The sequence below is a fragment of the Nerophis ophidion genome, linkage group LG15 (assembly GCF_033978795.1).
Source record: "Nerophis ophidion isolate RoL-2023_Sa linkage group LG15, RoL_Noph_v1.0, whole genome shotgun sequence".
Taxonomy (NCBI): Eukaryota; Metazoa; Chordata; class Actinopteri; order Syngnathiformes; family Syngnathidae; genus Nerophis; species Nerophis ophidion.
Window position 1 is genome coordinate 54,072,716 of NC_084625.1, and position 12,684 is coordinate 54,085,399.

General features: G+C 37.4%; 1 protein-coding gene across 9 annotated transcripts in view; it reads right to left on the bottom strand.

Annotated features, from left to right (window-relative positions):
• Positions 1 to 914: 914 nt before the first annotated feature.
• Positions 915 to 12,684, bottom strand: part of pfkpa (phosphofructokinase, platelet a) — a 55,284-nt gene continuing 43,514 nt past the window's right edge. For 8 of the 9 annotated variants that reach the window (XM_061922374.1, XM_061922377.1, XM_061922379.1 and 5 more), the window contains 3 exons: positions 9,297 to 9,396; positions 3,426 to 3,531; positions 915 to 2,904 (listed from right to left, as the gene is read on the bottom strand). In XM_061922374.1, coding sequence (XP_061778358.1) covers positions 2,748 to 2,904; positions 3,426 to 3,531; positions 9,297 to 9,396 — 363 coding nt within the window. In that variant the 3' untranslated portion in view covers positions 915 to 2,747. Of the gene's footprint in view, positions 2,905 to 3,425; positions 3,573 to 9,296; positions 9,397 to 12,684 lie in introns of all 9 variants that reach the window. The other variant, XM_061922375.1, reaches the window with a different exon arrangement.

Here is a 12,684-nt window from a genome sequence, read left to right on the forward strand (position 1 = left end):
TGTCATGTGTAGTTAGTTACATTAGTTACTTGTCATGTGTAGTTAGTTACATTAGTTACTTGTCATGTGTAGTTAGTTACATTAGTTACTTGTCATGTGTAGTTAGTTACATTAGTTACTTGTCATGTGTAGTTAGTTACATTAGTTACTTGTCATGTGTAGTTAGTTACATTAGTTACTTGTCATGTGTAGTTGGTTACATTAGTTACTTGTCATGTGTAGTTAGTTACATTAGTTACTTGTCATGTGTAGTTAGTTACATTAGTTACTTGTCATGTGTAGTTAGTTACATTAGTTACTTGTCATGTGTAGTTGGTTACATTAGTTACTTGTCATGTGTAGTTAGTTACATTAGTTACTTGTCATGTGTAGTTAGTTACATTAGTTACTTGTCATGTGTAGTTAGTTACATTAGTTACTTGTCATGTGTAGTTAGTTACATTAGTTACTTGTCATGTGTAGTTAGTTACATTAGTTACTTGTCATGTGTAGTTAGTTACATTAGTTACTTGTCATGTGTAGTTGGTTACATTAGTTACTTGTCATGTGTAGTTAGTTACATTAGTTACTTGTCATGTGTAGTTAGTTACATTAGTTACTTGTCATGTGTAGTTGTTATCCTCCTCCTCACTGAGGGAAATATGCACCTTGCTGAAGTAACTGTTTTAAATCACACAGATGTTATTTGTATTGTTATTATGTTGAGTTTGCATCACATTCTTATTGGAAGTCATCAGATTGCTTGAAGTGCAAGCAAGTATTTATTTGATGAGACATCTTTTAAGCAGATAAGATGTTTGAATGTGATGAGACTGGAAGAAATGCTGCACATCAGGCCAGATGTGGCGCTGAATCCTTACAGAATAGATTTAATCACACGAGGATCACTGTTTCAAATAAAAATGACCAATCAATCAGTTTGATCATTTATTGTGAGAGGAAGATGGAATGTGGGACAGCAGCTCAGCACAACATTGACAACACACTTTTAGACACAACGCCTGTGGAAAATGAACTATTATGTTGCACACACCTGTGGCTGCATGCTGGTCTCTCTCTCACCTGCACTGGACCCCAAAGACTGCCTGGACCCTATGGAAGACTCACTGGACCATATAGAGTCCCTGGACCCTAAAGACTCACTGGACCCTATGGAAGACTCACTGGACCATATAGAGTCCCTGGACCCTAAAGACTCACTGGACCCTATAGAAGACTCACTGGACCATATAGAGTCCCTGGACCCTAAAGACTCACTGGACCCTATAGAAGACTCACTGGACCATATAGAGTCCCTGGACCCTAAAGACTCACTGGACCCTATAGAAGACTCACTGGACCATATAGAGTCCCTGGACCCTAAAGACTCACTGGACCCTATAGAAGACTCACTGGACCATATAGAGTCCCTGGACCCTAAAGACTCACTGGACCCCATAGAAGACTCACTGGACCATATAGAGTCCCTGGACCCTAAAGACTGCCTGCACCCTATAGAAGACTCACTGGACCATATAGAGTCCCTGGACCCTAAAGACTCACTGGACCCTATAGAAGACTCACTGGACCATATAGAGTCCCTGGACCCTAAAGACTCACTGGACCCCATAAAAGACTCACTGGACCCCATAGAAGACTCACTGGACCCTAAAGGCTCCCTGGGACCTAAAGACTCACTTGACCCCAAAGTCTCCCTAGACCCTAAAGACTCCCTGGATCCTATAGAAGACTCCCTGCACCCTATAGAAAACTCACTGGACCCTAAAGAAGACTCCCTGGACCTTAAAGAAGACTCCCTGGGACCTAAAGACTCACTGGACCCTAAAGTCTCCCTAGACCCTAAAGACTCCCTGCACCGTATAGAAAACTCACTGGACCCTAAGACACCCTGGATCCTAAAGACTCACTGGATTGGTGTAAAGACTAGTTTAAGGGGCTGGTGTAAAGGACTGGTGTGGAGGACTGGTGTAAGGGACTGGTGTAAAGGACTGGTGTAAGTGACTGGTTCAAGGGACTGGTTTAAAGGAGTAGTGTAGAGGACTAGAGTAAGGGACCGGTGTAAGGGACCGGTGTGAGGGACTGGTGTAAAGGACTGGTGTAAAGGACTGGTGTAAGGGACTGGTGTAAGGGACTGGTGTAAGGGACTGGTTTAAGGGACTGGTGTAAGGGACTAGTGTAAGGGACTGGTGCAAAGGACTGGTGCAAGGGACTGGTGTAGAGGACTGGTTCAAGGGACTGGTTTAAAGGACTAGTGTAGAGGACTGGTTTAAGGGACTGGTTTAAGGGACTGGTGTAAAGGACTGGTGTAAGGGACTGGTGTAAGGGACTGGTGTAAGGGACTGGTTTAAGGGACTGGTGTAAGGGACTAGTGTAAGGGACTGGTGCAAAGGACTGGTGCAAGGGACTGGTGTAGAGGACTGGTTCAAGGGACTGGTTTAAAGGACTAGTGTAGAGGACTGGTTTAAGGGACTGGTTTAAGGGACTGGTGTAAAGGACTGGTTTAAGGGACTGGTTTAAGGGACTGGTGTAAGGGACTGGTGTAAGGGACTGGTGTAAGGGACTGGTTTAAGGGACTGGTGTAAGGGACTAGTGTGAAGGACTGGTGTTAGGGAGAGTGCGGCTCTGCCCGACATAAGTGGAGCCAGAAAGTGCAATTGAAAAGGAGCATGGGACTAATCAAGCAGGTGTGTGAGGACATTACAGTAGGAACACTGTTTAGGTTAAAGGTCAACACGCCGGGGGCGCGGTCACATGGCCACGGAGGCGTCAGAGTCCCGAGGGATGCTGTGCACCACGTGTTCCAGCTGCCCGGAGTCCGACACGTCGTAGCTGGTCTTGTACTTGGCCAGGATCTTCATCAGTGGGCGGAGCTTCAGCCACCACTGCTCCTTGGGGATCCTGTGACTGAGAGAAGGAACGTCGTCGGTCAACAGACTCCAGGCCTGACCTCCAATACCTCGAATAAAATATGTTGTGTCTCAAGAAAACATCCATCTTCTTCCACTTATCCAGAGTGGGGTCACGGGGGCAGCAGCCAAAGCAGAGAAGCCATGGCAGGAATACTGAGACCATAAACTTGGGTCTACTATCAGTCAGTGAGTTGCGGTGATTTACTAAGACTGCGTGGTGCAGACTGAGGTGTTAGCGTGGTGTGAGACTGAGCACCTCACAATCTGACACCCTGGTTCAGAAGAGTCCGAAGGCACAGACTGAGTACACACTGGAGCAGGAACACCTGGGAAGACCCGTGGACCCGGATAAGTGGAAGAAAGGAATGGATGGATGTACGTAACCCCAAACATCAAACACTGCCAGGAGTTTGACATCATTGCCAACTTCTGTGAGGACATCACTGAAGTCTTCCAAGACCTGATGTGAATGTCAGATGAATTGAAGAACCGCATGTGAGCCCAGTTCATACGTACACAAAGTCAGTCCGCTCCTTGAGTTGGACCACGGGCTGGAAGATGAGAGCCCTGCGCCGCATTCCCAGCAGGCAGCAGCTGTCCTCGCTGTTGGCGAACACTCGGCCTGCAGGGCGCCAACACACAAGTCAACACCCGGCAGAGGATCTGAGCACACATCCAGAAAAGGGAGATGGGTTGTGGTGCAAAGCCAGATGAAACGTGTTCATGACACAGACCAGCAAAGATGGGGAGATGTTAGCGCGTGATGCTAACTGGAACAACTGCGTGGCCAAAAAGGACAAGATGGAAGTGTTACTGCATAAATAAAGACTTCTTCCATCCTGACCACACAAGCCTTCAAATTCCGCATGTTGCTCAAACTACTGACAAAAACATCAGTAGAAGAGGACACAAAATAGAATACTAGCGGCTCACCTTCTTTTTCTCTCCTTTTTAAGTGCCAGCTTGGAACCTCTTTTTCCATTTCTTCACAGGTTCTGACTCAGCCTTTTACCTCTCAAGGGTGCTCCTGATTTTCAGGATCTTGTTGGTTTGAGTGTTTAAATGTGTTTACATCCAAACTGCGACCAAAACCCTTTTTCAAAGTGCAAATGATTAACTTGTCCGGTCCACCTGACAGGAGAGCTGCGTACCTTCCTCACAGTCCCATCCTCCTTGAGTTGTGTTGCTACAACCTTCTTGTCCATATTTCAGCATTCCTTCAAATTCTGCAGGAAAATAACCCGATCTAAGATGAAGATGACTCAGGTCTTCTGCAGTTGTAAACGTGCTGGAAGGAACTTGACCACAGGGGCTGTTTGGGGGTAGATATTTGCTTTTTAGGTCTCAAACTAAGAAATAAGTGACAATCTAGAACTAAGAAATAAGTGACAATCTAGAACTAAGAAATAAGTGACAATCTAGAACTAAGAAATAGGTGACAATCTAGAACTAAGAAATAAGTGACAATCTAGAACTAAGAAATAAGTGACAATCTAGAACTAAGAAATAAGTGACAATCTAGAACTAAGAAATAGGTGACAATCTAGAACTAAGAAATAAGTGACAATCTAGGATTAAGAAATAAGTGACAATCTAGAACTAAGAAATAAGTGACAATCTAGAATTAAGAAATAAGTGACAATCTAGAACTAAGAAATAAGTGACAATCTAGAACTAAGAAATAGGTGACAATCTAGAACTAAGAAATAGGTGACAATCTAGAATTAAGAAATAAGTGACAATCTAGAACTAAGAAATAAGTGACAATCTAGAATTAAGAAATAAGTGACAATCTAGAATTAAGAAATAAGTGACAATCTAGAACTAAGAAATAAGTGACAATCTAGAACTAAGAAATAAGTGACAATCTAGAACTAAGAAATAAGTGACAATCTAGAACTAAGAAATAAGTGACAATCTAGAATTAAGAAATAAGTGACAATCTAGAATTAAGAAATAAGTGACAATCTAGAACTAAGAAATAAGTGACAATCTAGAACTAAGAAATAAGTGACAATCTAGAACTAAGAAATAAGTGACAATCTAGAACTAAGAAATAAGTGACAATCTAGAACTAAGAAATAAGTGACAATCTAGAACTAAGAAATAAGTGACAATCTAGAATTAAGAAATAAGTGACAATCTAGAACTAAGAAATAAGTGACAATCTAGAATTAAGAAATAAGTGACAATCTAGAACTAAGAAATAAGTGACAATCTAGAACTAAGAAATAAGTGACAATCTAGAATTAAGAAATAAGTGACAATCTAGAATTAAGAAATAAGTGACAATCTAGAACTAAGAAATAAGTGACAATCTAGAACTAAGAAATAAGTGACAATCTAGAATTAAGAAATAAGTGACAATCTAGAACTAAGAAATAAGTGACAATCTAGAATTAAGAAATAAGTGACAATCTAGAACTAAGAAATAAGTGACAATCTAGAATTAAGAAATAAGTGACAATCTAGAATTAAGAAATAAGTGACAATCTAGAATTAAGAAATAAGTGACAATCTAGAATTAAGAAATAAGTGACAATCTAGAACTAAGAAATAAGTGACAATCTAGAATTAAGAAATAAGTGACAATCTAGAATTAAGAAATAAGTGACAATCTAGGATTAAGAAATAAGTGACAATCTAGAACTAAGAAATAAGTGACAATCTAGAATTAAGAAATAAGTGACAATCTAGAATTAAGAAATAAGTGACAATCTAGAATTAAGAAATAAGTGACAATCTAGAATTAAGAAATAAGTGACAATCTAGAACTAAGAAATAAGTGACAATCTAGAACTAAGAAATAAGTGACAATCTAGAATTAAGAAATAAGTGACAATCTAGAATTAAGAAATAAGTGACAATCTAGAATTAAGAAATAAGTGACAATCTAGGATTAAGAAATAAGTGACAATCTAGAACTAAGAAATAGGTGACAATCTAGAATTAAGAAATAGGTGACAATCTAGAACTAAGAAATAAGTGACAATCTAGGATTAAGAAATAGGTGACAATCTAGAACTAAGAAATAAGTGACAATCTAGAATTAAGAAATAAGTGACAATCTAGAATTAAGAAATAAGTGACAATCTAGAACTAAGAAATAAGTGACAATCTAAAACTAAGAAATAAGTGACAATCTAGAATTAAGAAATAAGTGACAATCTAGAACTAAGAAATAAGTGACAATCTAGAATTAAGAAATAAGTGACAATCTAGAACTAAGAAATAAGTGACAATCTAGAATTAAGAAATAAGTGACAATCTAGAATTAAGAAATAAGTGACAATCTAAAATTAAGAAATAAGTGACAATCTAGAACTAAGAAATAAGTGACAATCTAGAACTAAGAAATAAGTGACAATCTAGAATTAAGAAATAAGTGACAATCTAGAATTAAGAAATAAGTGACAATCTAGGATTAAGAAATAAGTGACAATCTAGAACTAAGAAATAGGTGACAATCTAGAACTAAGAAATAGGTGACAATCTAGAACTAAGAAATAGGTGACAATCTAGAATTAAGAAATAGGTGACAATCTAGAACTAAGAAATAAGTGACAATCTAGAATTAAGAAATAAGTGACAATCTAGAACTAAGAAATAAGTGACAATCTAGAACTAAGAAATAAGTGACAATCTAGAATTAAGAAATAAGTGACAATCTAGAACTAAGAAATAAGTGACAATCTAGAACTAAGAAATAAGTGACAATCTAGAATTAAGAAATAAGTGACAATCTAGAATTAAGAAATAAGTGACAATCTAGAACTAAGAAATAAGTGACAATCTAGAACTAAGAAATAAGTGACAATCTAGAATTAAGAAATAAGTGACAATCTAGACCTAAGAAATAAGTGACAATCTAGAATTAAGAAATAAGTGACAATCTAGAACTAAGAAATAAGTGACAATCTAGAATTAAGAAATAAGTGACAATCTAGAATTAAGAAATAAGTGACAATCTAGAATTAAGAAATAAGTGACAATCTAGAACTAAGAAATAAGTGACAATCTAGAACTAAGAAATAAGTGACAATCTAGAATTAAGAAATAAGTGACAATCTCGAACTAAGAAATAAGTGACAATCTAGAATTAAGAAATAAGTGACAATCTAGAATTAAGAAATAAGTGACAATCTAGGATTAAGAAATAAGTGACAATCTAGAACTAAGAAATAAGTGACAATCTAGAATTAAGAAATAAGTGACAATCTAGAATTAAGAAATAAGTGACAATCTAGAATTAAGAAATAAGTGACAATCTAGAACTAAGAAATAAGTGACAATCTAGAACTAAGAAATAAGTGACAATCTAGAATTAAGAAATAAGTGACAATCTAGAACTAAGAAATAAGTGACAATCTAGAATTAAGAAATAAGTGACAATCTCGAACTAAGAAATAAGTGACAATCTAGAATTAAGAAATAAGTGACAATCTAGAATTAAGAAATAAGTGACAATCTAGGATTAAGAAATAAGTGACAATCTAGAACTAAGAAATAGGTGACAATCTAGAATTAAGAAATAGGTGACAATCTAGAACTAAGAAATAAGTGACAATCTAGAACTAAGAAATAAGTGACAATCTAGAATTAAGAAATAAGTGACAATCTCGAACTAAGAAATAAGTGACAATCTAGAATTAAGAAATAAGTGACAATCTAGAATTAAGAAATAAGTGACAATCTAGAATTAAGAAATAAGTGACAATCTAGAATTAAGAAATAAGTGACAATCTCGAACTAAGAAATAGGTGACAATCTAGAATTAAGAAATAAGTGACAATCTAGAATTAAGAAATAAGTGACAATCTAGGATTAAGAAATAGGTGACAATCTAGAACTAAGAAATAAGTGACAATCTAGAATTAAGAAATAAGTGACAATCTAGAATTAAGAAATAAGTGACAATCTAGAATTAAGAAATAAGTGACAATCTAGAACTAAGAAATAAGTGACAATCTAGAACTAAGAAATAAGTGACAATCTAGAATTAAGAAATAAGTGACAATCTAGAACTAAGAAATAAGTGACAATCTAGAATTAAGAAATAAGTGACAATCTAGAACTAAGAAATAAGTGACAATCTAGAATTAAGAAATAAGTGACAATCTAGAATTAAGAAATAAGTGACAATCTAAAATTAAGAAATAAGTGACAATCTAGAACTAAGAAATAAGTGACAATCTAGAACTAAGAAATAAGTGACAATCTAGAATTAAGAAATAAGTGACAATCTAGAATTAAGAAATAAGTGACAATCTAGGATTAAGAAATAAGTGACAATCTAGAACTAAGAAATAGGTGACAATCTAGAACTAAGAAATAGGTGACAATCTAGAACTAAGAAATAGGTGACAATCTAGAACTAAGAAATAGGTGACAATCTAGAATTAAGAAATAGGTGACAATCTAGAACTAAGAAATAGGTGACAATCTAGAACTAAGAAATAGGTGACAATCTAGAACTAAGAAATAGGTGACAATCTAGAACTAAGAAATAGGTGACAATCTAGAATTAAGAAATAGGTGACAATCTAGAACTAAGAAATAGGTGACAATCTAGAACTAAGAAATAGGTGACAATCTAGAATTAAGAAATAGGTGACAATCTTGTCAGCATTAGAAGTTTGTTTAATCCCAGAGACGACCGCATAGCAGCGATGTGACTTGAATTGACATTAATTCATCAAGTCATCATACTTTGATGTAACCTGGGCGAGAGAACTTGTAGGATTATTGTCATGCAGTCATTTTTTATGTTCGCAGCACTTATCGTCTTTATTTTGTGGCATTTTCCTGTTTCATAAAGGTTTGTGTGTTTGGAGCGTTGGGCGTTTAGCGTGTGAACTGGCGCCCATCTTAACTCCGTCACAGCACTTTTGCAACACCAATACTTGACATTCCTTGGTGGAAATAAGGCCTATTCTTAATTTTGACCAGGCAGAGCGTCCAGAACCAAGTCAAGCAAGTGATGGACTGTCAGCTTGAACTTGCCTAAGGCGGTTGTCATGGCAGCAAAGATGAGACAGACAAGGACATGGAGATGGTCATGTAGGCAGCGTGAAAAGTAAAACAAACATTTACCTTCATCTTATGTCATCCATCAAGACAAGACATACAAGAAAAACACATTTGGACTTTAGGTGAAGGCTTCACACGTATGCGGTGTCACTTCTTTACAGAAATATGTCTGGTATTTCTCTGCCCACATTCTGTGTGACATGTTGCTGAATCATGCACAGGCAGCAGGGAAATGTTGCATTTATTGACAGCACCTGATGTTAATGCTCCATAAACAATGTCCTCTGAGAGGATATAAATACATCAACAACATCCACCACCATAGTTGTCAGAGTGAAAGACCACATTAAGTCTCACCTTGTCTGAAGGTCTCCAGCAGCTTCTTGGAAACCCACTGCATGGCCTTGGCCGAGATCTTGGTCCCAAAGTTTCGGTCAAATGGAGACGGAGCTCCTCCCTTTGAAAGCACAAGTGATGGTCAAGCCACATTTTTATAAAGAACTAACTCACATTACAGCAAATATTCTCATTCATGGGTCTTTTCCACGACAAGGACCCCAAAAACTGATGCAGAAATGGAGCGGGGACCCCCAACCACACTTTTGTTTTTTGAATCAAACTGGTCCTGAAGACACATTTTTCACCTTTGCTTTTTGAGGAAGAGTGTCGGCTTAGTCCTCTTTTTCTTGTCTTTTTTGTCTGGTTATAGGTATATACGTGTGTGTGTGTGTATATATGTATGTGTGTATATATACATACAGTATGTGTTTGTGTCTGTATATGTGTGTGTGTGTGTATGTATATATATATATATATGTGTGTATGTATATATATGTATATGTACGTACGTGTAACTATGTGTATGTATGTGTATACTGTATATGTGTAATTGTAGTTTGTGCACACCTGGATGTAAGAAAGGTTGAGGTTACAGACTGTACCTGTCAATTTAATACGACATCAACACAACGGCTGACATGGTGGATTGTCGGAGCGTTACAACTACCATAGTCAGACGTACTGTGCTTCAACATACAGTATTACTATGGTGTGTGTGTAAGGGCCCCAAAAGGCACCTATTAGCAGACATTATCAAGTGTTTTAAGTCACAGTTTTATGAAAAAACAACTTTTCTTACCTTCTGCTACCTGCTGATGTGTACCGTGTTTTTCGGACAGTAAGTCGCAGTTTTTAATCATAGTTTGGCTAAGGGTGCGACTTATACTCAAGCGCAACTTATGTGTGAAATTATTAACACATTACCGTAAAATATCAAATAATATTATTTAGCTCATTCACGTAAGAGACTAGACGTATAAAATTTCATGGGATTTATGGATTAGGAGTGAGAGATAGTTTGGTAAAGGTATAGCATGTTCTATATGTTATAGTTATTTGAATGACTCTTACCATAATATGTTAGGTTAACATAGCAGTTGCTTATTTATGCCTCATATAACCTACACTTATTCAGCCTGTTCTTCACTATTCTTTATTTAGTTTAAATTGCCTTTCAAATGTCTATTCTTGCTGTTGGATTTTATTTAAATACATTTCCCCCAAAAATGTGACTTATACTCCAGTGCGACTAATATATGTTTTATTCCTTCTTTATTATGCATTTTCGGCCGGTGCGATTTATACTCTGGAGTGACTTATACTCCGAAAAATACGGTATTTGGGATCAGCACAAGTCCCGAGAATTTGCGCACATCTGCTTTTGTAGTCAATAAGCTCCTTCTTTTTCTCTATCTTCCTCTTGTGGGGCATTCATCCTCGCTGTTGCCATTTCTAATATAAAGTAGTAGACTCGCTATAGAATCGCTAAAAATGACCGGTACAACAAAGATGATGGAGAGAAGACATTGTCTAAGTGGAGGCACGTAAATAAGACCGCCCACAAAAGAGGAGACGGTCAGAAAGCAGCTTGAAAACGGTCTGTAAAGCATAATTTATGCAACATTTTGAACAAAGAACCACAATGACATGTGACGTAGGCCACAAAGAAGTCTTTTAATGTGGAAAATAATCATAAACATCAATAATGCGCCTCATAACTTGGTGCGCCCTATGGTCGGGAAAAAAATGGTAGTTATTTTTGCGAGAGATTGTATGCACAAAAAGGATGAAAATACTGACTGACTCGTGAAGGTAATTCAGACAACATGGAGTGCACCACCTGGCTGTAACCAGCAGAGGCGCTGTTGATTGAGTCTCAGTTAGTTTGTCAGCTAAAGAAGAAGAACATGTGGGCTATGGCTACATCCTCAAAGACATCTTCTGCTGCTTTATTTTGCTACACTGGAGGGGAAACATTTGTTCACAATATCCATCCATCCATTTTCTACCGCTTATTCCCTTTGGAACATTTGAATGAATGTTGAAATGATGCATCTTCCACTGAATAATGACGCTACAGGAACATTGAAGAAGGTAAGGACGCAGCACACTCTCTCCCTGCGCTGCTTTCCATATTCAAATGGTGGTACTTGTCAGTTGCAGCCAAAGTTCCCCAAAGTGCTTTATTATTTAGTTTCCTGCACCGCTCGCTTGCTGCCGAGACAAGTCTCCCCGAGGATCACCAAAAGCCTGTTTGATCCACTTTTAGCCCGACTAATCTCATGACGCACAAAGAGAGCAACACAAATGCAACTAAGCTGAGAGGAATGAAGCAAAGTATTGAAATAGCAGCTGGTGTTTCGCTCAAGAACTTCCGTCTCAGTTGATTTTCTTTGACATCGTGTGTCACATCACAGCAGAGGTCATTTAAGGAGAGCTTTCATCAACAATACTGTATGTCTATATATCTGTAGATTCAACAAACTCTGAATCAAACTAACACACACACACCTGTTACAGGTTACAACACTGGGCTTTAAAACCCTACTAATTAGTGATCAGAAGCAGGTGAGTTCAGAACGTAAATTAACGCAACTACTTAGTGATCAGAAGCAGGTGAGTTCAGAACGCATATTAGTGTAAATAATTAGTGATCAGAAGCAGGTGGGTCTTTAGAACGCAAATTAATGTTACTAATTAGTGATCAGAAGCAGGTGAGCCTTCAGAAGGCCAATTGGTGTTACTGATTAGTAATCAGAAGCAGGTGAGTCTTCAGAAGGCAAATTAGTGTTACTGATTAGTGATCAGAAGCAGGTGAATCCTCAGAACGCATATGAATGTTACTAATTACTGATTGGATGCAGGGGAATCTTCAGGACGCAAATTAATGTTACTAATTAGTGATCAGAAGCAGGTGAGTCTTCAAAACGCACATTAGTGTAACTAATTACTGATCAGAAGCAGGTGAGTCTTCAGAACGCAAATTAATGTTACTGATTAGTGATCAGAAGCAGGTGAGTCTTCAGAAGGCAAATTGGTGTTACTGATTAGTGATCAGAAGCAGGTGAGTCTTCAGAAGGCAAATTAGTGTTACTGATTAGTGATTGGATGCAGGTGAATCCTCAGAACGCATATGAATGTTACTAATTAGTGATCAGATGCAGGTGAGTCTTCTGAACACTAATCAGCAGCATGTGTGAAGATCAGCACTCATGATTGAAGTGGAGGAAGAGCAGTAGGATTGAAAAACAAGCAGAAGAAAATAAAAAAGTACACTACACAAGAAGTTAAAAAGTTTAAAAAATATATATATATCTTATTTACATGACAGCATTTGTGTTTGGATATGCTGATGTTTATAATTTCTCATCTGCGCATGTGGAAGAGCGATCGCATTCATTTAACA